The sequence below is a fragment of the Entelurus aequoreus genome, linkage group LG09, assembly GCF_033978785.1.
Source record: "Entelurus aequoreus isolate RoL-2023_Sb linkage group LG09, RoL_Eaeq_v1.1, whole genome shotgun sequence".
NCBI lineage: Eukaryota > Metazoa > Chordata > Actinopteri > Syngnathiformes > Syngnathidae > Entelurus > Entelurus aequoreus.
Window position 1 is genome coordinate 52,054,973 of NC_084739.1, and position 25,787 is coordinate 52,080,759.

Genomic DNA, 25,787 nt, shown 5'->3' on the forward strand with positions numbered 1-25,787 from the left:
GTGCGGATTTTAAATGAATGGCGCTTGACAGCGTGTGTGCGGAGCTGAAGGAATCTACCAATCACGGTGTGGTATGAGGCTCCCCACAATGTCAATAGTGTACCGTGATGGCGCTGTCTTTAGTGTCCTCTAGAGACTGTCAGCGCATCATCTTTTTCTCCATACTAACAGTGTGCCGGCCCAGACACATGTTGTATGAAGCTTCTGCAGGCACACGCAAGTTATTGCAAGACATACTTGAGGAACAGCCAAACTTGTCACACTGAGGGTGGTCATATTTTATTTTATTTATTTTTTAACACTGTTACAAATATGCGCCACACAGTGAACCCACACCAAACAATAATGACAAACATTTTGTGAGAACATCCGCACCGTAACACAACATAAACACAACAGAACAAATACCCAGAATCCTTTGCAGCCCTAACTCTTCCTGGCTACAAAAACACCCCCGGTACCCCCAACCCCGCCTCCTCCCAACCCCGCCCACCTTACCCCCCCCCCACACACACCTCAATCCCCCCCTCCATCTCCCGAATTCGGAGGTCTCAAGGTTGGCAAGTATTCATTGACGTCACTTGCGTGATGCAAGCAGAGAAACATTTTGCCGCTTTTCCACGACACCCGCACACGGTCTTCCTCCCTCCCTCCCTCCCTCCCTCCCTGCCTCCCTTGCTCGCCCGCCTGCTCGCTCCCGCCCCCGTTGTAAACAGTCCAAGCGGGGAAGACGAGCGGTCCTTCCAAAGCACTCCGCCGAAGGACCAAGCGACAATACAAAAGTGTGGTGCACTGGACCCCAGCGCTGATACTCCGACAGAGAGTCGCTGGGCGAATCAGACGTGTAACACGTTAGTGGTGATGTTAGCCCGTTCGAGGCTAATTGTGCTACCGTAACTGTAAAGTCCACGGTGAGCCGCCAACCCCCACTACCACCCACCCTCCCCACCGTTGACTCCAGACAGAGACGATTTTTGATGCAATATTTCTTTGTTGAGCACAGGGGCACCCCGACATGTCTTATTTCATTTAATTTCTTTTCATTTTTATTTATCTCCTTCATTGATGTGCATCTTTGATCGATAGACAATTATACCTCACTTATTCAATTATACATTTACACACCAATGCCTGAGAAGGAGCAGGATGAAGAAAAATATTATATTTTCCTGCCCCCTTTAACATAATACGTAGTCTTACTTAATGATATCATATAAACCAACAATTACATCCAAATATAATGAAAACAAACAAAAAAACACAAGAAGAGCAAAACTTCAGGATGTACAAACCGAACAAAATAAACAAAAGACGTAATATACACCTCACAGGATGATATAAAACAAATACAAAACCAGGCAAAAAATAAGTTATATAATAAATATAAAGCAAAATGTAAACACTTATGGCTGTCCATATGATCTTATTGTTCTGTCTTTATATATTTTTTCAATTGGAATATATTTTTACAATCCTTTATCTCATTGTAAAGAGAATTCCATAGTTTAACCCCCACCACTGATATGCACATTTGTTTTAAAGTTGTCCTTGAATACTGATGTTGGAAATGACCTTTTCTTCTATGCTCTTCATTCTCAGAAGTGATGACAAACATTTTTTGTAAATTTGCTGGTAATGTTTTACTTTTAGCCTAAACATGACACATCATGTCTGTAACTTTACTAGCTCCTGTAATTTCAATAAACCCAAATTAATAAATAATATGTTAGTGTGTTCTAAGAAATCTACTTTATGAATAATCCTTATAGCTCTTTTCTGTAGTTGATACAGAGAAAGTTGCAGTGCACAAGGAATACAATTTCAAACGTCATTATACAACTAGACATGCTGAGGAGTATGCAAAATACCAGGGAGATGAGAGAGTGAACCGGGTTGCAAATTTTAAAACCAGTCTACTGAGGCAACAAGATTTTGTCAAAAAAGCAAGCGAAAAGAGCGATGCAGCAGTCAAAGCTAGTTACATGGTGAGTGAGATGGTTGCTAGGGCGGGAAAGCCATTCAAAGAAGATGAATTCATTAAAAAGTGCATGTTAGATTTATTTTTAAGAAATCTTTTCTTGCGGCCCAGCCTCACCCAGTTTTTGCATCCAGTGGCCCCAAGGTAAATTGAGTTTGAGACCCCTGCTTTAAAGGCCTACTGAAACCCACTACTACCGACCACGCAGTCTGATAGTTTATATATCAATGATGAAATCTTAACATTGCAACACATGCCAATACGGCCGGGTTAACTTATAAAGTGCAATTTTAAATTTCCCGCCACACTTCCGGTTGAAAAAGCCTTCAGAGGATGACGTATGCGCGTGACGTAGCCCGGGAACAGAGGTATGCCTTCCTCATTGAATACAATACAAAAAAGCTCTGTTTTCATTTCATAATTCCACAGTATTCTGGACATCTGTGTTGGTGAATCTTTTGCAATTTGTTTAATGAACAATGGAGGCTGCAAAGAAGAACGTTGTAGGTGGGTCGGTGTATAGCGGCTGGCTGTAGCAACACAACAAGGATTACTCACTTGGATAGCAGACGCGCTAGCCGATGCTAACCGGCCACCGCACGGATGATCGGGTGAAGTCCTTCGTCGCGCCGTCGATCGCTGGAACGCAGGTGAGCACGGGTGTTGATGAGCTGGGCAGATGATGGCTGGCTGTCGTAGGTGGAGCGCTAATGTTTTTATCATAACTCTGTGCTAAGTTGCTAAGTCAGCCTTAGCGTCGTTAGCAACAGCATTGTTAAGCTTTGCCAGGCTGAGATCTATTAACCGTGTAGTTACATGTACATGGTTTAATAGTATTGTTGATCTTCTGTCTATCCTTCCAGTCAGGGATTTATTTATTTTGTTTCTATCTGCATTTGAGACAGATGCTATCACGTTAGCTCATGCTAATTAGCATGAGCGTCGTCGATGTATTGTCGTGGAGATAAAAGGCACTGAATGTCCATTTCGCGTTCTCGACTCTCATTTTCAAGAGGATATAGTATCCGAGGTGGTTTAAAATACAAATCCGTGATCCACAATAGAAAAAGGAGAGAGTGTGGAATCCAATGAGCCAGCTTGTACCTAAGTTACGGTCAGAGCGAAAAAAAATATGTATTTCACCGCATTCTAGTCCGTCACTCTAACGTTCCTCGTCCACGAATCTTTCATCCTCGCTCAAATTAATGGGGTAATGGTCCGAATAGCTCTAGCTGCGTTGAAAACAATAGGAAAATATGAGGGAGTGAACAACTGACAACGTCACGCTACTTCCGGTAGGGGCAAGGTTTTTTTTTATCAGAGACCAAAAGTTGCGAACTTTATCGACGTTGTTCAATACTAAATCCTTTCAGCAAAAATATGGCAATATCGCAAAATGATCAAGTATGACACATAGAATGGATCTGCTATCCCCGTTTAAATAAAAACAATTCATTTCAGTAGGCCTTTAAACAGTGGAGGTTTCTGTACATTAGTGAAAGATTCTGCAAAAAAGGATAATAGCTGATCACACAATAATGCTTCTATCAGTCCATCCATTTTCTACCGCTTGCCCCTTTTGGGGTCGCGGGGGGTGCTGGAGCCTAACTCAGCTGCATTCGGGCGGAAGGCGGTGTACACCCTGGACAAGTCTCCACCTCATCGCGGGGCCAACACAGATAGACAGACAACATTCACACTCACATTCACACACTAGGGTCAATTTAGTGTTGCCAATCAACCTATCCCCAGGTGCATGTTTTTTGGAGGTGGGAGGAAGCCGGAGTACCCGGAGGGAACCCACGCAGTCACGGGGAGCAGTGTTGGGACAACGCGTTACAAAGTAACGCATTACTGTAACGCCATTATTTTCGGCGGTAACTAGTAGTCTAACGCGTTATTTTTTATATTCAGTAACTCAGTTACCGTTACTACATGATGCGTTACTGCGTTATTTTACGTTATTTTTTATGTAGTATCGGCTAGAAACAGAGAAGATCTGAGTATGTTTTACTCCGCTTTGTTCTGCCTCTGCCTCTGTCAGTACGTCTCTGCAGCACCCAGCATTGTCCCGCCCACAGAACCATCTGATTGGTTACACACAGAGCGGTAACAGCCAGTCAGCAGTGTGTATTCAGAGCGCATGTACAAGCTCATTTTGCGGTGTGTGTGCGTGCGTGTGTGTGTATCAAAGCCCTGTGTGTCTGAGAGAAAGACAAGAATTATTGGCCTACAGTTAACAACTAAGTTATTTCACTTTACCTTTTTCTGTGTTGATTGAGCTGTGTTGAAGCAACAAAAAAGGACATTATGTTAAATGAAGAGTTTCTGTCTCTGATAGTTGATATAATAATGTAACTGCATCATAAAGCCTACATGAACTCCATGGTGTTCCGGGATGAATAGTATCTCCTATTGCTATTGTACAATTTTTTCAGCTATAGTTACATTAATCATTACTAATGTAGCAGCCTAGTTTTGAATGGCAGGGTCCCTGCTATCACGTGTTGATAAAAATATAACATTTACATAATAAAAATCAATTACAGGCTTCCCAAATGCTGTAATCAATTAAGCATGATGAGTTGAACATATGTCAGCATGTGGCCCCACTTTTAACTCTTTTTTTCAAACGCTTATTGCAAACGCTTACTTACAGTAAGTCATTAATTTGACTTATTAGCAGTGTTGGGACTAACGCGTTACAAAGTAACGCATTACTGTAACGCCGTTATTTTCGGCGGTAACTAGTAGTCTATCGCGTTATTTTTTATATTCAGTGACTCAGTTACCGTTACTACATGATGCGTTACTGCGTTATTTTACATTATTTTTATGTAGTATTGGCTATAAACAGAGAAGATCTGAGTGTTTTATTGGAGAGCTGCAGTGCCGTCCTTCTGATTCTTCCTGTGTCACAAGGGGGATAAGAGAACAGGCGGGTCTAACAAGACATCATTGTGGAGCTGAAGTGGAGTTTCTTAACATGGAGATATTCTCACTACTTTTCTTTTGTCGAGCACAAAGAAAATAAAATTTTAGTTAAATGTAAGTTGTGTTTTGGATCAAAGATCCTATCTACTGCCCAAAACAGCAATTCAAATCTGTTGAAACACCTACAAAAGCAACATGCTTTGACAAAGCTAGTAAAGAGAAACACACTTCACCTCCACCTCCACCTAAGCAACAGCAGCTGGATTTTAACAAAGGGACTGCTAGCCAGGACAACATTGATAGAGCCATTGCAGCGTATGTGCTAGAAGACATGCAGGCTATTTCTACAGTGAAGTCACCCGCTTTCAGGCAGCTAATTAGCATGATACCGGGCGTCAAACGGCAAATGGCACCTGGACAGTGAGTACATAAAAATGGAAAGCGAGCTAAAGAAAACACTCCAAACTCTGCCTCTGCTCATCATTCAGCACTGAAGGTACACACACTCTGTCAATTCTCTTATATACTGTTGCTCTTTCATTCTAGACTTCTAGAGTGTTTGATTATCACATCACTCTAAATGTATAGACTATAAAGTTCACAAACATAAAGAGGGATCCTAGTGGGCCAGGCCAATCTTTCCTTATTTCTAAACTAAAACTGGGGAAATGCGTAGTGTTCTGGGCTTCAGTACAGTGTTGATCTCCTGAAGACATGATTTTATTTCACAATTCCTTGAGAGAGAAAAAATACCTGGTTATGCTTTGTGTATGTCATGTGTGCCTTCCTTACTGATTCCTTGGGTGAAGCCAGGTTTACAGCTATGTTGTTATTATGCGGTTTGTTACTTATGTATGTTATGTTGCAGATATTTAAAATAGTTTTGTCAATTTGTTCTGGCCTGAAATAAATTGGCCCTTTGTAACATATCTTTGTCTTTGTGTGTTGTATGTGGACCACATTGCTTAGCAGAGTTCAGTGATGCAAATGCATGTCAAGTTGATCAACAGATTGTATTATTCTCCAGTGCAATAACAGTACTGAAATGAAGGCTATAAGGGCATTAATGGGAGCCTTGAAAAAAAAGAAAGAAGAAGTAACTAAATAGTTACTTTTCACAGTAACGCATTACTTTTTGGTGTAAGTAACTGAGTTAGTAACTGAGTTACTTTTGAAATAAGGTAACTAGTAACTGTAACTAGTTACTGGTTTTCTGTAACTAATCCAACACTGACGGTGAGAACATGCAATCTCCACACAGTAAGATCCCGAGCCCGGGATTGAACTCAGGACTACTCACGACCTTTGTATTGTGAGGCACATGCACTAACCCCTGGTCCACTGTGCTGCCACACAATAATTATTGATACTAAAAACGTCATAATTGACCATCTCAAAAGCGTAATGAAGTTTTAATTTTTTACTGAATAAGACACTCAGAATGTACATGAAAATGCAGAATGTGGGATTTACAATATTAACCATGAACACAATAAAACACAGAATATTGAGAATATATGAGCGTTCTCACTCATCTACCGCAAACCACCTCCAACGACATCTTTTACAATCGAACAAGAGCAACAAAGAGGCAACAAACACGGTGAAACACAAACGCAAAGGGTAAACACAATCGACGTATTTGATGTAATATCACTGTTCTGCAGAACTTTGTTGTAGAACCTACCTTCGTCTCACACTCGCGTCTGCAAGGTCTCAGGCTTGTTGCTGTGTAAACAAGCCCCGCCCACTCTGTATGGTCTGCATGGAACAGCCATGGTACTCAAAAGTGCAGATTCTAACCATTGGAATCATTTCTTAAGTTTGTAATTATCCAGCAGGCCGCATTGAAATGTGTATTATGTTGTATTATGCCAAGGTAGCCCAGTTAACTACCTTTTTTATGCTGTTTTGTAAGACCTGTGTCACGTGACTTCAAACTTGACACCTTATTGGCTAGTTCTGAAACAGGCTCGATTGTTTCAGTCTTAATTGACTTGAAGTGAGTCTTGCTTTTTGAAGCAGCAATTTTTTTTACAGTGAGATTTTCAGCACTGATTTTGATACACTGAATATTTTTTAAACATAATTTTTATACATTGAATTTTTGTACACCAAATTTTTTTATACACTGAATTTTTAAAACACAGATTTTTTAAAAACACACATTTTGCTAACACATTGTTTTTCAGTAAAATTGTTGGCATAATTTTATGTAAAAAATTTAGTTGACAAAATTCAAACGCAAAACATTCAGTCGCATAAATTCAGTGTCAAAAAAAGCTTTTGTAATAAAGGCCCGTATTAACCTCCATAGAAAGGTTTTTCTTTTCCATCTCAACAGTTGTTTTTTTCATTACACTAGGACGGAACCATCTTGGCCCAGGCATGCCCTCCTTGTGTTCTACAATAAATAGTTGGGTTTTGGCACCAGCATCAAGAATAGATCTGACCAATCTAAGTCTGAGCGGAAACTGATGAAGCTAACTTGGATGAGAGTGGGAACATCTTCTAAGACAAACTGAACAGTCAAGTTGTGATAGATTGAATGCCCTGAGGATACAATGACACATTTCCAACACAGTTGTCATGACCTGTCGAAGCTGCAACATTTTGCTTAAAGTATGACTTCCTTGTGTCTTGTGACACAAAGAATACATACCGCAGACTGTTTTTTTAGTTCACTGTCTCTTTAGTTCACTGCTTTTTGAACAGCTCAAATTCCTCGTCGTTAATGTAGGGCACCATGGCAAAAAATGTAAATAACCCACAGCGATTGTGGGATATGTAGTGTTTCATTTAAATTTCACAGGAAACTACAACACGGCAGTGCCAAGACAATGACTATGGACATTCTATGCGGAGTGCATTTCTGTGAGGACCTTAAGTCAGCTACTATATGATAAGTGCTAATATTACAGCTAACATTGCAAAAGGCAAAGTGGTACTGAAATTAAAATAATATATATGAACTCCCCCCAGTATCTATTTTCTGCCTGATACCATCGTGGAATAAACTGTGCTTAGAAGCCATGGAATGTGAGCACGGGAAGCTGGTTGAGTAATGACTACTCAGAGGTAGAGAAAGACAAGTTTCTCGGACGGGTTGGGGGACTTCGATTAGGGCCCATCTACTTTTACTGAAAACATTCCATGGACTCAGGAAATGATCAACAGACCTAAAGGTCCCAAAGTACCCCAAGAAGACCATCTTCCCCCTTAAGATTCCAAAGGATGCCAAAAAGACCTGTTAATTTGATTGAACAGTAAGAGGCCCAGTCCTTCTAAAGGATTTATCCAAAACAGCTCACAGTTGAAAATGACATAATTTATCTAATTTACAATCAGCTAGCTACTGCCAAGAAAAATGGGTGTGGATCACTAATTATTCATTGTTCTTATAATCCATGCAAAAAAAGTCCATCTTTGCCAGACAACACGCTCATGGCTGCATGAAGGTAGGGTCGAATTGAAGGAATAATAGTGGCTTTGGCACAACAGGCGCCTTTCTGTCACCCTAAGTTGATAAAAGAAAATTGTCTGTGTTGGCCCTGCGATGAGACGGCTCCAGCCTACCGCAACCCCGAGAGTTGCGGTAGGCTGGAGCCGTCTCATCGCAGGGCCAACACAGACATGGATGGATGGATGAAACTATACAACTAATTAATATACTTGTATTAATATTAGTTTTGAGTTTATGAGATAAGAAAATCAGCATTCTCTCTTGAGTGTATTTAAATGCTACAATATTCTAACAGTCCAAAGGTCCAGAAGAACCCATAGTCCCAATGTCCCTTTGGGACCTTCACGTCTGTTAGTCCTTTACTGAGTCTATGGACTTTTTCTGAGAAAAATACCTTACCTTAGGGGCCACTTCTATTAAAAAAAATGCCCCTAAAATTACCAGCCCCAACCTGTCCAAGACACTTGAGGGTGTATTCATCTAGTCTGCTTGCTTTTTCAGCTCCCTGCTGTCATTGATCAGAAGCAGACAAACTCCGCTTTTGGTCCAGAGTTCATCAGCTTCAACAAGCGGTATGAATTTGCTTGTAACTTCTCTACAGGTACAGTAAAACTGTTTATGTTGACATCGCGTCTATGTGGACCAACACTTTAAGTCCTGATCCACATTGTTCATTCACCATGTTCTGTGGAGGCAAAATAAACAAAATGTTGTTGTTTTTTTCTTATAAACCTAATTAATTTTAATGATTTATTTTGTTATTGTTTCATTAAAATGTATTTTACCTGCTCATAAAATGTACTTAAACTACTGTACATACAATGCTTATTGAAATGATGCCTCGTTTTTGTAATTAAAAGTCATCACTAACTGGAAAGATGTTAAAAATGCATAATACAGTTAAAACTAGATAATTAGTTTATCATGAATACTGTAAAACATTTTTGGAATATGTAAAAATCAAAACAATCCCTAGCTTTTGAAACAAACCTTGTTTAGCAGAGATGAAGTTACAAAACCCAAAACCAGTGAAGTTTGCACGTTGTGTAATTCGTAAATAAAAACAGAATACAATGATTTGCAAATCCTTTTCAACTTATTTTCAATTGAATAGACTGCAAAGAGGGCAGCACGGTGGCAGAGGGGTTAGTGCGTCTGCCTCACAATACGAAGGTCCTGAGTAGTCCTGGGTTCAATCCCGGGCTCGGGATCTTTCTGTGTGGAGTTTGCATGTTCTCCCCGTGAATGCGTGGGTTCCCTCCGGGTACTCCGGCTTCCTCCCACCTCCAAAGACATGCACCTGGGGATAGGTTGATTGGCAACACTAAATTGGCCCTAGTGTGTGAATGTGAATGTTGTCTGTCTATCTGTGTTGGCCCTGCGATGAGGTGGCGACTTGTCCAGGGTGTACCCTGCCTTCCGCCCGATTGTAGCTGAGATAGGCTCCAGCGCCCCCCGCGACCCCAAAAGGGATAAGCGGTAGAAAATGGATGGATGGGATAGACTGCAAAGACAAGATATTTCATGTGTCGAACTGAGAAACACATATTTTTTTTTGAAAATAATCATTAACTTAGAATTTAATGGCAGCAACACATTGTAAAAAAGTTGACACACGCACAGGGGCATTTTTACCACTGTGTTACATGGCCTTTCCTTTTAACAACACGCAGTAAACGTTTGGAAAATGAGGAGACCAATTTTTGAAGCTTTTCAGGTGGAATTCTTTCCCATTCTTGCTTGATGCACAGCTTAAGTTGTTCAACAGTCCGTGGTCTCCGTTGTGGTATTTTAGGCTTCATATTGCGCCATTCATTTTCAATGGGAGACAGATCTTGGATGGCAACATATGTTGCTCCAAAACCTGTATGTACCTTTCAGCATTAATGGTGCCTTCACAGATGTGTATGTTACCCATGCCTTGGGCACTAATACACCTATACCATCACAGATGCTGGCTTTTGAACTTTGAACAATTTGGATGGTTCTTTTCCTCTTTGTTCCGGAAGGTACGACGTCCACAGTTTCCAAAAACAATTTGAAATATAGACTTGTCAGACCACAGAACACTTTTCCACTTTGCATCAGTCCATCTTAGATGAGCTCGGGCCCAGCAAAGCCGGCGGCGTTTCTGGGTGTTGTTGATAAATGGCTTCCGCTTTGCATAGTAGAGTTTTAACTTGCACTTACAGATGTAGCGACCAACTGTAGTTACTGAAGTTTCTGAAGTGTTCTTGAGCCCATGTGGTGATATCCTTTACACACTGATGTCGCTTTTTGATGCAGTACCGCCTGAGGGATTGAAGGTCACGGGCATTCAATGTTGGTTTTCAGCCTTGCTGCTTACGTGCAGTGATTTCTCCATATTATCTGAACCTTTTGATGATATTACGGACGGTAGATGGTGAAATCCCTAAATTCATTGCAATAGCTAGTTGAGAAATGTTGGTGTTAAACAATTTACTCACATATTTGTTCACAAAGTGGTGACCCTCGCCCCATCCTTTTTTGTGAATGACTGAGCATTTCATGGAAGCTGCTTTTATACCCAATCATGGCACCCACCTGTTCCCAATTAGCCTATTCACCTGTGGGATGTTCCAAATAAGTGTTTGATGAGCATTCCTCGACTTTCTCAGTCTTTTTTGCCACTTGTGCCAGCTTTTTTGAAACATGTTGCAGGCATCAAATTCTAAATTAGGTAATATTTGCAAAAAATAACAACGTTTTCCAGTTCGAACGTTAAGTATCTTGTCTATGTTATTGAATATAGGCTGAAAAGGATTTGTAAATCATTGTATTCTGTTTTTATTTACGATTTACACAACGTGCCAACTTCACTGGTTTTGGGTTTTTTACATCCTGACATTCCAAAACAGTAAGTGGACTTAGAAATTAAGAGTGCTGGAAAGGAAATGGAAACAAAATATAGGAAACAACAAAACAAGTCATGAAACAAGACAAGTCATGGACAAATCAAAGTCCAATCCAACACAAGTTGTGTTGGATTGCTGATAAAGCATCACAAGGGACTGATTATGTTGTGTTGTGGATTGTGTTTGTGTGTCCGACAGAAGTAGACGTCAGGCAGCAAGCAGTGCAGGAAATGATGGACAGGATCAAGAACGGGGTTGAGCTTCGGCCTGTCAGGCAGAGACCTCACACCAAGAAACAGGTGACTTATAAAAACATCAAATCGATATTCAAAAAGGTTTGGCAATCAGACACTGCTTTAATGAGATGTGACAGGGTCCCATGATCCGTGAAGAAGCTCATGTAAAATGTTCATGAATGACAGGACGCTTCATATCACCTTTTACTGCAACCTTTTCTCAGTCAATATAATGGAACATTCAGTGGGTCCTGGATTTCCTGACAGGCAGACCACAAGTGGTGAGAGCAGAGAACTGCACCTCATCACCCATCATCCTCAACACCGGTTCCCCCCAGGGCTGTGTTCTGAGCCCCCTCCTTTATTCACTCTACTCACTGAGCCACTGTGTGGCTAAAAACACCACCAACTCCATTGTGAAATTGGCTGACGACACAGCTGTGGTGGGCCTGATCTCCGGTAACGATGAGACGGCCTACCTGAGTGAAGTGAAGAACCTGGCACTATGGTGTCAGGAGAACCACCTCGCCCTGAACGTCAGCAAGACCAAGGAGTTCATAGTGGATTTTAGGAGACGGTTGGCAAGGAACTACAGTCCACTCAGCATAGACGGGACGCCGATCGAGAGAGTGACCAACTTCAAATACCTCGGAGTGACAATATCAGAAGACCTGTGCTGGACCACACACATAGACAACGTGGTGAAAAGGCACGACAGCGTCTCTACTTCCTCAGGAGACTCAGGAAGTTCAAGCTAAACCACAAGATCCTCAGAAACTTCTACTCATGTACAACAGAGAGTGTCATGACTGGAAACATCACCTCCTGGTTTGGGAATAGCACCGCACACGACCGCAACAGACTGCAGAGAGTGGCCAGATCAGCCGAACGCACCATCGGAGGTGTGCTCCCAACCATCTGCAACATCTACACCAGGGGGTGTAGATCCAAGGCCAAGAGGATAGTGAGGGACTCTAGCCACCCAAGCAACTGCCTCTTCTCACTGCTGCAGTCAGGCAAGCGCTACCGGAGTCTCATGGCCAACACGGAGAGACTCAGGAGGAGCTTCTATCCCCAAGCCATCAGACTGCTCAACTGCACCATTGATTAACACTTATCACGATTGCACAAAACCGCACGCACAAGAATCACTTTACTTACCACTGTAATCACCGGACTACAATACTCTTCATTCAATGACTGTAAATAATGTAAAAACAACAGTATAAAGAAGTCATACTGTTCCATTACCTCTGTTCATACTACTGTCACTACTCAACTGTCAAAAGAACAGTAGACACCTTAATATTTATTACTTCCTGCGATGAGGTGGCGACTTGTCCAGGGTGTACCCCGCCTTCCGCCCGATTGTAGCTGAGATAGGCTCCAGCGCCCCCCGCGACCCCGAAGGGAATAAGCGGTAGAAAATGGATGGACTTCCTATACTGTATATACTGTGTATACTGTATATACTGTTATACTATTTGACATTGCACTGGTACTGTATGTGACTACTGTACTTTTACTTGTACTGATACTTCTACCATAACTACTGGGACTTATTGTGCAACTTATTGTCTTGTAATTAATGTACATCAGAGCGATTCAAATTGTTGTATTTTTTGTATTTAGTTTATTAGATTCAGCAACTAGTGTTTGGATCCCACCGTACGCAATATCTGAAGAGCATGGAAAAAAGCATTTCACTGTGGTGTACTCTGCATGTGACGAATAAAACCCTTGAACCTTGAACCTTGAAATGGTTGCATTCTACTAGTTACTGTGATTTTAAACAAAAGTTGTAGATAAAAGTTTAACATTTTCAATCGAAAAATGAGGTGCGTCCCTGGAAAGCAAGGAGAGTAAGTTTATTGCGTCCTGTTTGGCTGGATATACCTGCTGATAAATAACAATAATCAATAATCCTGCTTCTATTTTGTGGACAAATTAATGCAGGTTGAATTATCAATTACCAATGCAACATTTTTGCACACTTTTTTTTTATGTAAACGACTACTACTTCCTGACTACGGAAACACACCTACGGTGGGACAAACTGAAATGTGTGCAAATGGTACTCAGAAATGTAAGAACACATATAACAACTGAACAACATGGTTATATTTTAACAGCTCACTAACATTTAAATGTTACATTAAAAAATTAGGTTGTATGGTTAAACAAATTAACATTTACAATCGTCTTTGTCATTAATTTGAATGTGTCAGTTTTGTCTTTTGTTGAGTCCTAGTTTATACTGTAAGTATTGTGCTAATTACACACCGGAAATTTAAAGGCCTACTGAAACCCACTACTACCGACCACGCAGTCTGATAGTTTATATATCAATAATGAAATCTTAACATTGAAACACATGCCAATACGGCCGGGTTAACTTATAAAGTGCAATTTTAAAATTCCTGCCACACTTCCGGTTGAAAAACTCCTTTGGATATGATTTATGCGTGTGACGTCACAAAATCCACGGAAGTGGTTGGACCCCATCGGACCCGATACAAAAACCTCTTGTTTTCTTCGACAAAATTCCACAGTATTCTGGACATCTGTGTTGGTGAATCTTTTGCAATTTGTTTAATGAACAATGGAGGCTGCAAAGAAGAACGTTGTAGGTGGGATCGATCGGTGTATTAGCGGCTAAGTACAATACTTACAGCAACACAACAAGGACTACTTACGGTACTTAGCAGACACCTAGCCGATGCTAGCCGCCAAACCCACGGATGAAGTCCTTCGTCGCGCCGTTGATCGCTGGAACGCAGGTGAGCACGGCTGTTGATGGGAAGATGAGGGCTGGCTGACGTAGGTGGAGCGCTAATGTTTTTATCATAGTTCTGTGAGGTCCGGTTGCTAAGTTGCTAAATTAGCCTTATCGTCGTTAGCAACAGCATTGTTAAGCCTTACCAGGCTGGGAATTTTTAACCGTGTAGTTACATGTACATGGTTTAATAGTATTGTTGATCTTCTGTCTATCCTTCCAGTCAGGGGTTTATTTCTTTTGTTTCTATCTTCATTTGAGAACGATGCTATCACGTTAGCTCAGTAGCTAAATGTGTCACCGATGTATTGTCGTGGGGATAAAAGTCACTTTAAATGTCCATTTCACGTGCTCGAATCTCATTTTCAAGAGGATATAGTATCCGAGGTGGTTTAAAATACAAATCCGTGATCCACAATAGAAAAAGGAGAGAGTGTGGAATCCAATGAGCCAGCTTGTACCTAAGTTACGGTCAGAGCGAAAAAAGATTTTTCCATCACTGCCTCTCTAGTCATTCACTGTAACGTTCCTCATCTACGAATCTTTCATCCTCGCTCAAATTAATGGGGTAATCATCGCTTTGTCGCTCCGAATCTCTCTCGCTCCATTGTAAACATAGGAAAATTGTGAGGAATATTACCTCCTCTGACGTCACGCTACTTCCGGTACAGGCAAGGCTTTTTTTTATCAGCGAGCAAAAGTTGCGAACTTTATCGTCGATTTTGTCTACTAAATCCTTTCAGCAAAAATATGGCAACATCGCGAAATGATAAAATATGACACATAGAATGGATCTGCTATTCCCGTTTCAATAAAAAAAATTCATTTCAGTAGGCCTTTAAATGTGACATGCATCTGTTAATTTCATTAACAAATTTGGAGGTGTTGAAATTGCCATTCAAAATCACTAATGCTAATCAGTAGCATGTACTGTTTATGGCATACCCAAAATAAATTAGCATTGAGCTAGCGCATTTTGAACAGTTAAGTTTTACTTTTGAGTGATTTTAATCAGGCATGCTTGCTTTTTTGGCATGGAAAATTACAACATTACTTAAAGACAGTCCGCCACGAACACGGCAAGTGTTTAAGCTGGTGTTTAGTCTAACATTTAATATGGTACCGTTTGATTTTATGTGAATCTGTACCTGGCAGTACTGACGGGATTTGGTTGGTACCTAAAAATTTACAGAATGTGGTACACATTTCTGTCATCTTTTGAATTTGTTGTCATTATTAACCTTGTTTTTGTCACATTTGTCATATTTCCTTCTTGCCAGATGAACAAGATGCCCTCGAACTCTGCTTTTCAGGAACTTAAAGCGATCATGGTAATCATGGAATTTTTTGTATTAGAATATGTTTGAATGAATAACAGTACGACATAATCACAGTGTGTTTCTTCTTGGGTAAAGTAATGGAGCACAATTTAAACTTGAATGATTTTTTTTTTAATGAAATGAGAGATGCAAACTGCCGGTAGCCAATTCTACAAAAATAAAATCATCTAAATTATATAAACAATCATTTAAAAAAAGTAGCATTTTAACAAATATGCAGACAGGAACAACAGTAAGAGTTTAAAGAGTGTCAATGATAACTGTATTTGTGGTAGGGTTGTCCCGATACCAATATTTTGGTACCGGTACCAACAAGTATTTCGATAATATTCTAAATAAAGGGGACTACAAAAAATTGCAATATTGGCTTTATTTTAACCAAAAAATTTACGGTGCAGTAAACATATGTTTCTTTTTGCAATCGAAGAACAATTTTGGCCTTAAATAAAATAGTAAACATACTAGACAACTTGTTTTTTAGTAGTAAGGCCCCTACGACAAACAAAGGCTCCTAATTTGTCTGCTGACGTATGCAGTAACATATTGTGTCATTTCGCATTCTATTATTTTGTCATAATTATGAGGGACAAGATGTAAAAATGGATTATTAATCCACTTGTTCATCTGGTTATTTTCCGTTTCAACATGTTCTATCTACACTTCTGTTAAAATGTAACAATCACTTATTCTTCTGTTGTATGGATGCTTTAAATAAGTTTTGGACGATACCACAAAATTAGGTATCAATCCGATACCAAGTACTTACAGGATCATACGTTGGTCATATTCAAAGTCCTCATGTGTCCATGGACGTATTTCCATAATATGAATTTTAAAAAAAGGAAAAAAGATTTTGGGACGATAAAAAATATCGATGTAATCATTATAGTATTGACTAGATACGCTATTGTACTTGGTATCATTACAGTGGATATCAGGTGTAGATCCACCCATGGCATTTGTTTACATTCAGGCCCGCTATCTTTTGTTTCACGCCAGTGAGCTATGTATCCTCCTACGGTGTGTAGTGAAGCATGTTTAGCTATTCTTCGTCCTGCAGGGATGATACTTGCAAGAATGGTACTTTATTTGTTTCCATGGAGGCGAGGATTAGTGATTTAGAAGTAGATAAAACACTGCAGACTGCGGATGGACGTTAGCCGCTAGCTAGCCATGTCTTAACTTCTTCCTAAAGTTGTGTCAGTGCTATAGCTTCACCTTTATCATTAGTTTTTAGGCCAAAATGTGTCGATTCTCCTTTTTCTGTCTACACACCTTGTCTGCTTGTAAGTTCTTTGTGATTGTGCGCTGCCGAACATGCTCGTCTGCTCGTAAAACCAGCAATGTCATGACGTGACGACGCGCCTTCACGGCCTTTAAAAAAAAAAAGTTTTTTAAATGGGGAACCGGTACTTTTCAAACAGAGTGTAGTACCGTTTTTGATTCATTAGTACTGCAATATTATACTAAAACCGGTATACCGTACAACCCTAATTTGTGGTAATGTTTTTTTATTGGTTGAAGTACAGTATTAACAATTTCAGTTTGTATTCAACTGATTTAATCTCATTCACTCATCCTGGCCAAGTGTTCCCGAACAAAAGATTTTGACCCCGGCTTCTGCTTGGGACTATCATTAGCCATGCTGAAGGCTGCACTGTGTTAGTTTAGCGAGTAGACGCCATCAGCACTTTCTGTCCCTCATATCAATAAATGGGGTGGAAATGGGTACATTTCTGTACCAATCTGAAGGTTACGTACAAAAAATCCATTTACAAATACATGTACAGTACATGAGTACCCTTAGATTCTCCACCGTGCTAACTGTGAACAGACCACAACGTCCTTGCAGTAACATAGCAGTGCTAACCACTTTTCCACTATGCTGCTCAAATACAACAGTGCTTATAAAGCACTTGAAAACAGTAACTTATGTAAAAGTACAAGTATGTGAGCAGAAAATTACTTTGGTGGAAAGTTGAAGAATATTACTTGAGTAAAGGTCTTAAAAGTACCTGACATTTACTGTACTTAAGGATCCAAAATATTGTTCTGATAATAATGTACATGAGTACATGTAAAAGTTTTAGGCCTTGTCCACAAGAACACGGATAGTTTTAAAAGCACATGTGATCTCCACCCGCACAAGTGTAGTTTCAAAACTGTCTATGTCTACACAAACACATACACGAGCTGTCATGCACATTTTGTCCAATCAGAAGCCTGGAACAGCAGCCACGGCTGACTTGGTGGCATTACACCTCTATTATGTTTATTTTAATATACTAGACGTACAATGACATGAACATTATATTTAAAACCAGACTGCACGTACATAGAGCCCTGGAAATATTATGTATCTTTTTTTAGTGTTTAAAGCGTGCACGCCCGCCTGTGCTGCTGAAATCCAACACTTGTGGAATTATAACATGTTTAATTAGCAACATAGTGATGTATTACATGTGCAGTGACGTGTACATTATATCTAAAATCAGCACGCACTAACGAGCCAAGGAAACCTCTGAATGTTTAAGTGCCTAAAGCGCACGGACACTATTGGAATTATAACGCAAATGCACATGTATCTCTACATTGTCACAACATGACAAATATGACAAGTATACTCAAGGTAAATTTGTAGCCTTGGAGCTAAGCTATGTTTTACATAAATGGAGTGCTTACCCAAAATCAGCAGTTGGACCAAATGAAGCATCGAGCAAGTCACTATAATATTGATCTGTAATGAACAAACCGGAAATATGTGATGCATTACATTGAATCGTATGCATGTTCAAAATAAACTAAAACTGAACTGAACTGAACTAAACTGATACAAATTGTTCTTACAAGTACATACGCTGTCGAGCTATCTGTGTACAAACAAAACATGAAATGTGGACTAATACTTTACAGATACTGTAATATGATTGTTCATGTTTTTTAGTCAGTACAGTACAGTCTTATCGCTGATGCGCATTACAAACTCAAAAGCCGTAGGTGCTGACGTAAAGCTAATTTATCTCGTGCAGTAGCTAGCTTACGGCTGATTCAATTAAATTTTATTCAATTCAAAGGGGCTTTATTGACATGTGAAACATGCATTTACATTGCCAAAGCCAGCATTAAAACACAATCAAAACAATTAAAATGTATCAAACATAATAAAAACTTAATAAACTAGACAATTGTGCAATACCTTTCAATATACATGCTTATACACTACCGTTCAAAAGTTTGGGGTCACCCAAATAATTTTGTGGAATAGCCTTCATTTCTAAGAACAAGAATAGACTGTTGAGTTTCAGATGAAAGTTCTATTTTTCTGGCCATTTTGAGCGTTTAATTGACCCCACAAATGTGATGCTCCAGAAACTCAATCTGCTCAAAGGAAGGTCAGTTTTGTAACTTCTGTAACGAGCTAAACTGTTTTCAGATGTTTAAACATGATTGCACAAGGGTTTTCTAATCATCAATTAGCCTTCTGAGCCAATGAGCAAACACATTGTACCATTAGAACACTGGAGTGATAGTTGCTGGAAATGGGCCTCTATACACCTATGTAGCTATTGCACCAAAAACCAGACATTTGCAGCTAGAATAGTCATTTACCACATTAGCAATGTATAGAGTGTATTTCTTTAAAGTTAAGACTAGTTTAAAGTTATCTTCATTTAAAAATGTACAGTGCTTTTCCTTCAAAAATAAGGACATTTCAATGTGACCCCAAACTTTTGAACGGTAGTGTATGTATACAAGAAACCTGAGGGTTTCAGGTTCGCTCCCCGCCTCTTACCATCCAAAAATCGCTGCCGTTGTGTCCTTGGGCGGGACACTTCACCCTTTGCCCCTGGTGCCACTCACACCGGTGAATTGAATGATGAATGATAGGTGGTGGTCGGAGGGGCCGTTGGCGCAAATTGCAGCCACGCTTCCGTCAGTCTACCCCAGGGCAGCTGTGGCTACGAAAGTAGCTTACCACCACCAGGTGTGAATGAATGATGGGTTCTACATGTAAAAGCGACTTTGGGTACTTAGAAAAGCGCTATATAAATCCCAGGTATTATTATTATTATGAAAGTAAATATATCCATAAAGTACAAATAGTGCAGGAATACTCATGGTTGATAGTCTTTATGGTGGTTGTATTCCATTGGATGTCCTTGTCTTGTCACAACAGCTCACAAATCTTGCTGCTGTGTTTGCACATTGCTTTACTTCCCCCAACAGGCCTGGGAGTTTTTTGTTAATTGTCATGTTTTTAAACTCTCTTTGTGTATTTGCAATTTGTGGGAAGTATATGTCTCTGATGTCTTGGTACAGTGGGCAGATTGTAAGAAAGTGCAGCTCAGTTTCTACCTCAACTCGTGCACATTAATGCACAGTCTGTCTTCTCTTGGGAGTCAGGTCTGCCTATGGCGGCCTTTCTCGATGGCAAGACTGTGCTCAGAGTCTGTACATAGTCAAGGATCTCCTTAGTTTTGGGTCAGTCACAGTGCTCAGGTATTCTCCCACTGTGTATTCTCTGTTTAGGGCCAAATAGCATTACAGTTTGCTCTGGTTTTGAGTTGATTCTTTTCAATGTGTCAGATAGTTTTATTTTTGTTTTCTTATCATGTGGTTTAGTCCAGTGTGGTTTCTCTCTGGTGGCCCTGCTTGTGTTTGTGAGCAGAGTCCCAGAAGCAGCTGGTTGAGCGGGCATCTCTGTAGGGTCTTTCTGTAGGTAAGGGCTTTGTTATGTTATGGCTCTGTCATTTTCTTTTAAGTGGTTATAAAATTTAAATGCTCTCTTTTGGATTTTGTTTGGCCCGGGCGCACGTCTTGGCATAAGGATTGTGAAAATTCCCCCCAAAGAGTGCAGTTTCCCTTTAAAAAAAAATACCACACCAATGATTTTCTTTAAAAATTAATTCCACACATAACTCTTAAAGACATGTCAAAAATATTGAAATGGCTTCCAACACACACACACGTTTTTTTGCGAAAGTAGGAATACACATTTGTTGCCAGAAGTCGGAAGTGCGCTACTATGGAAACGAAAATAAATGCGCCGAGGAATTAGTTCTGGAAATGCTTAAAACTACCAAAATACGGTAAATATTGTACATCACATATTGTTATGAACGTGTCTGTTACTACATTATATATAGACTTGCAGTGTGTATGTAAAATGTTGGAGGGTTTTGAAGTCGTTTTAGAGGGCTTTGAAGGCTGCAACGGTGACTCCCATTAGCTGTGTCTTCCAAATGTTTATCATCTTTAAAATCCTGAAAATGTTCTTGTCTCTCATAATGATTGTGAACAGTAGGCCAAATTTTAAAAAAAGTGCAGTTCCCCTTTAACCTGGATTGAGCTCTCTCGTAGTTGTTGTGTTTGTCTTTATTTCTTACATTGAACAAAGAGCACAAAGTATACAAAGTCAAATTCCTTGTGTGTTAAACATACTTGGACAAAAATGTTTTATTGTGATTCTATCACAGCAACGAACAAAATACAGAAATTATTTTTTGTAATTGTTAGTCTAATGAAGAAAGATTAGTGCATGTACAACAATTTTACTGTCATTGTAGTCAAAACAAACAAGAACAATAGCATCTAACAAAAGTAATGACTTTTGTTGGATAAAGATATCAAATGTAAAAAAAGAAAAACAATTAAAACCATGTCAACAATTTGCTGTAGGTAAAAAAAAAAAATCCTTAAATTTAATTATTGTCTATCTGTGTTGGCCCTGCGATGAGGTAGCGACTTGTCCAGGGTGTACGCCGCCTTCCGCCCGAATGCAGCTGAGATAGGCTCCAGCACCCCCGCGACCCCGAACGGGACAAGCAGTAGAAAATGGATGGATGGATGTTTCACATTGAAATGCTCATTTCTGTTTTCAGTTTATCAACATCAGTTAGTTAGTCCGAGGGGCGTTAACACAAACCTGTTCTATTGTATAATGCATGTAAATATTGAGAAGATGGCAGTGATGCAGCAGCCAATGTATTAGTTTATGTATAGTTAATGTATTAAATAGTAGTACATTGATGTGTTAAATACATATCTTCCATATTTGTGTGTTTTTCTAGGTGAATTCTAACATAAGTTGTCAAGTAAAAATGTCATCTTCATCCTCAAATTGCGATGACGAGCTGCAGAAGATTCTGCTGAGACGCTGTGATTTACTGAGGAGCCCAAATGCACCTTAGGTGGGTTCACACAAGAACACACATGTTTTATTACATTTTTCTTACAAAAAGTCATAACTACCTCACAGAATGTGTTTACTTTTTCACAAACAACATGAACACAAAATGTTTTCTTAGATTTAAATATACTTCCTGTACCAGTTCCATGTTATATATTTTAAAGTTTCACAAAAAACACCCAAACATTCTCTAAATGTTTTATTGCTGAGCATTATTTTTTTAAGGTTGTTCACTAAACTAATAACTACAGTATGGATTTGACTTCATGATCATTTCCTTATTCATTATATTTATTTTAATAACAAATGCTATAAATGGATTTACATAAATAATATTTTATGTATTATAATATGTGTTTATTGTAATTAATTATATTATTAATACTGATGAATACTGTTATTTTACTGTAGTAGTTAAAAACAAACCAATCGAATAAACAATAGTATGGATTTGACAAAATAATGTTGTTTTTTTGTATTATAATACAAAACCCAAAACCAGTGAAGTTGGCACGTTGTGTAAATCGTAAATAAAAAAACAGAATACAAGGATTTGCAAATCTTTTTCAATATATATTCAATTGAATAGACTGCAAAGACAAGATACTTAATGTTTGAACTGGTAAACTTTGTTATTTTTTGCAAATATTAGCTCATTTGGAATGTGATGCCTGCAACATGTTTTAAAAAAGCTGGCACAAGTGGCAAAAAAGACTGAGAAAATTGAGAAATGCTCATCAAACACTTATTTGGAACATCCCACAGGTGAACAAGCTTATTAGAAACAGGTGGGTGCCATGATTGGGTATAAAAGCAGCTTCCATGAAATGCTCAGTCATTCACAAACAAGGATGGGGCGAGGGTCACCACTTTGTGAACAACTTTTATGAACAACATTTCTTAACCAGCTATTGCAAGGAATTTAAGGATTTCACCATCTACCGTCCGTAACATCATCAAAAGGTTCAGAGAATCTGGAGAAATCACTGCACGTGATTGCTGAAAACCAACATTGAATGCCCATGACCTTCGATCCCTCAGGCGGTACTGCATCAAAAAGCAACATCAGTGAGTAAAGGATATCACCACATGGGCTCAGGAACACTTCAGAAAACCACTGTAGTAACTACAGTTTGTCGCTACATCTGTAAGTGCAAGTTAAAACTCTGTACTATGCAAAGCGAAAGCCATTTATCAACAACACCCAGAAACGCCGCCGGCTTTGCAGGGCCCAAGCTCATCTAAGATGGACTGATGCAAAGTGGAAAAGTGTTCTGTGGTCTGGTCAAATTGTTTTTGGAAACTGTGGACGTTGTGTCCTCCGGAACAAAGAGGAAAAGAACCATCCGGATTGTTTTAGGCGCAAAGTTCAAAAGCCAGCATCTGTGATGGTATGGGGGTGTATTAGTGCCCAAGGCAAGGGTAACTTACACATCTGTGAAGGCACTATTAATGCATACAGGTTTTGGAGCAACATATGTTGCCATCCAAGCAACGTCTTTTTCATGGACGACCCTGCTTATTTCAGCAAGACAATGCCAAGCCACATTCTACACATGTTACAACAGCGTGGCTTCATAGTGAAAGAGTGCGGGACGAGACTGGCCTGCCTGTAGTCCAGACCTGGCGCAATATGAAGCCTAAAATACCACAACGGAGTCCACGGACTGTTGAACAACTTAAGCTGTACATCAAGCTAGAATGGGAAAGAATTCCACCTGAAAAGCTTAAAAAATTGGTCTCCTCAGTTCCCAAACGTTTACTAAGTGTTGTTAGAAGGAAAGGCCATGTAACACAGTGTTAAAAATGCCCCTGTGCCAACTTCTTTGCAACGTGTTGCTGCCATTAAATTCTAAGTTAATGATTATTTGTAAAAAAAAAAAAAAATTCTCGGTTCAAACATTAAATATCTTGTCTTTGCAGTTTATTCAATTGAATATTGTTAAGTCTGGGCGAAAATGGGGACTCAGGTGCAGAAGTGACAATTGACTCAGACTTTATTTAGATAGTTTTCTTTGCTATCTCTTGGACAGAGTGATTAAAACAAAGTGGCTACAAAATCTATGATATTTTCGAGTAACAAAATGATATGTAGCCTAGGGCATAAGGCAATAAACAGAAAATCACTCCATAAGGAGGAAAAGGCAATAGCAAAAGTTCTATACGAGTTTAATAACAAAAAAAACCAACAATCTATGATTATCTACAAAAAGGTAAATCACTCATGCAAAGAAGTCGAGAAGCTATAAACAGAAAGTATGTTATAAAGTGTTGAGAAGCCTGTAAACTAAAAGCGCTCCAAAAGGAGGAAAAAAGGAAGACAAGACACTATGAAAATTGATACAAAAAGACTTGACCGAAAAACTTTAGCAAAATAAAATCACTCTCACAGAGGGAACAAAGAAATCAATAAATAGAGCGAGACAATACTTATCAAACTTGGTTCAAGGCTGTGGACAAGGCTGGAGATACATAGCGAGACGATACTCTGGCAACAAAACAGGGGAAGACGAGGACTATATACACATGAGAGAGGGTGACACAGGTGGGCACAATCAGGCAATCAGGAGAGACATCAGACCAGTGACACAGGAGGAAGGGCAAGTGGCCTGAAACGAGAGGAGGATTAGAATTTTCAAAATAAAACAGAAAGTGTGCCTGACAACCCCAAAACAGGACTTCCCTCAAACCCGGTGTGACAAATATAAGTGGAAAAGGATTTGCAAAACATTGTATTCTGTTTTTATTTACAAATTACACAACGCGCCAACTTCACTGGTTTGGGTTTTGTAATTATTTGTTGTAATAATTACAACAAACTACTTACAACAAACGTACTACTATTGTTATTACTGCAATTAAATGGATGATTAAAATTAAATCAATCGACTAAATTAAAACATTAAATTATATTTTCATTTTTATAAAAAATATACATTATACTAATATGATAATTACAATTATTAATACAAAATACATATGTTATAAAAGTATTAGGTTTAGAATAATTATAATATCAAGTATTTCTTATTTTATTGTATTGTAAAGCAATTCCAGTGTCATGTTGTGTTTGTGCAAAGTGTTTTTGAAAATGTTTATGAACAATATAATGAACATATTAGAAACACAATATGTGTGCAAAAAAGTTAAACAGCGATACAATATATATATTTTTTTTTTCTGAAAGAAAAGATTGTATGGCCCTATTAGCTAATACAAATAATAACAGAATAAATTAACAAATTAAAAAGATTGTTTGACAAACACAGACTATCTTTGAATCTCAGTAAAACTAAAATAATGCTAATTGGTAACAGTAAAAGAGAAAGTCAAACACAAATACAGATAGACGGAGTAGACATTGAAAGGGTAAAAGAAAACACATTTTTGGGTATAATTATAGATGATAACATGAACTAGAAACCTGATGTAAAAAATGTACAACACAAAGTAGCAAGAAACACATCAATAATGAATAAAGCAAAATATGCTCTGGACCAAAAATCTCTTCATATTCTCTACTGCTCACTGTGTTACCATATCTGAGTTATTGTGTAGAAATATGGGGATAATACATAATGTTGTATATAGAGAACATACATCCTGTATTTATTGAACCACAAATTGTCATGATCCGTGGTCCGGATCAGGTTTTTGTTATGTTCTGTTTGGACTCCTCTAGTTCCTGTTTGTGCACCTGTGTTTGTTACCATGGTTACTTATTGTTTTCACCTGCCTCTGGTGTTCCGGACGCTCACCTGTTTCTAATCAGAGGCATTATTTAAGCCTGCCTTTGCCAATCAGTCGGCCTGGCGTCATTTGTTTGCCTCATGCCTTGCCACGTAAGTCGTGTTAGTTTCATGCCACAGTTCCCTGAGTATTCCATGTCAATAGTTTATGCTAAGTATTTGCTTCACGCAGCTTTGTCTACATAAGTCTTGTTTAATTTCATGCCTCAGTTTCGTGAGGTTTCATGTCTATAGTTCCATGTTTC

General features: G+C 39.1%; 1 protein-coding gene across 1 annotated transcript in view; it reads left to right on the forward strand.

Moving 5' to 3' along the window:
- The window catches only part of shtn1 (shootin 1), a 168,162-nt gene that overhangs the window by 105,991 nt on the left and 36,384 nt on the right, over positions 1–25,787 (forward strand). The window contains 2 exon segments of the mRNA XM_062057881.1: positions 8,877–8,947; positions 11,450–11,550. Coding sequence (XP_061913865.1) covers positions 8,877–8,947; positions 11,450–11,550 — 172 coding nt within the window.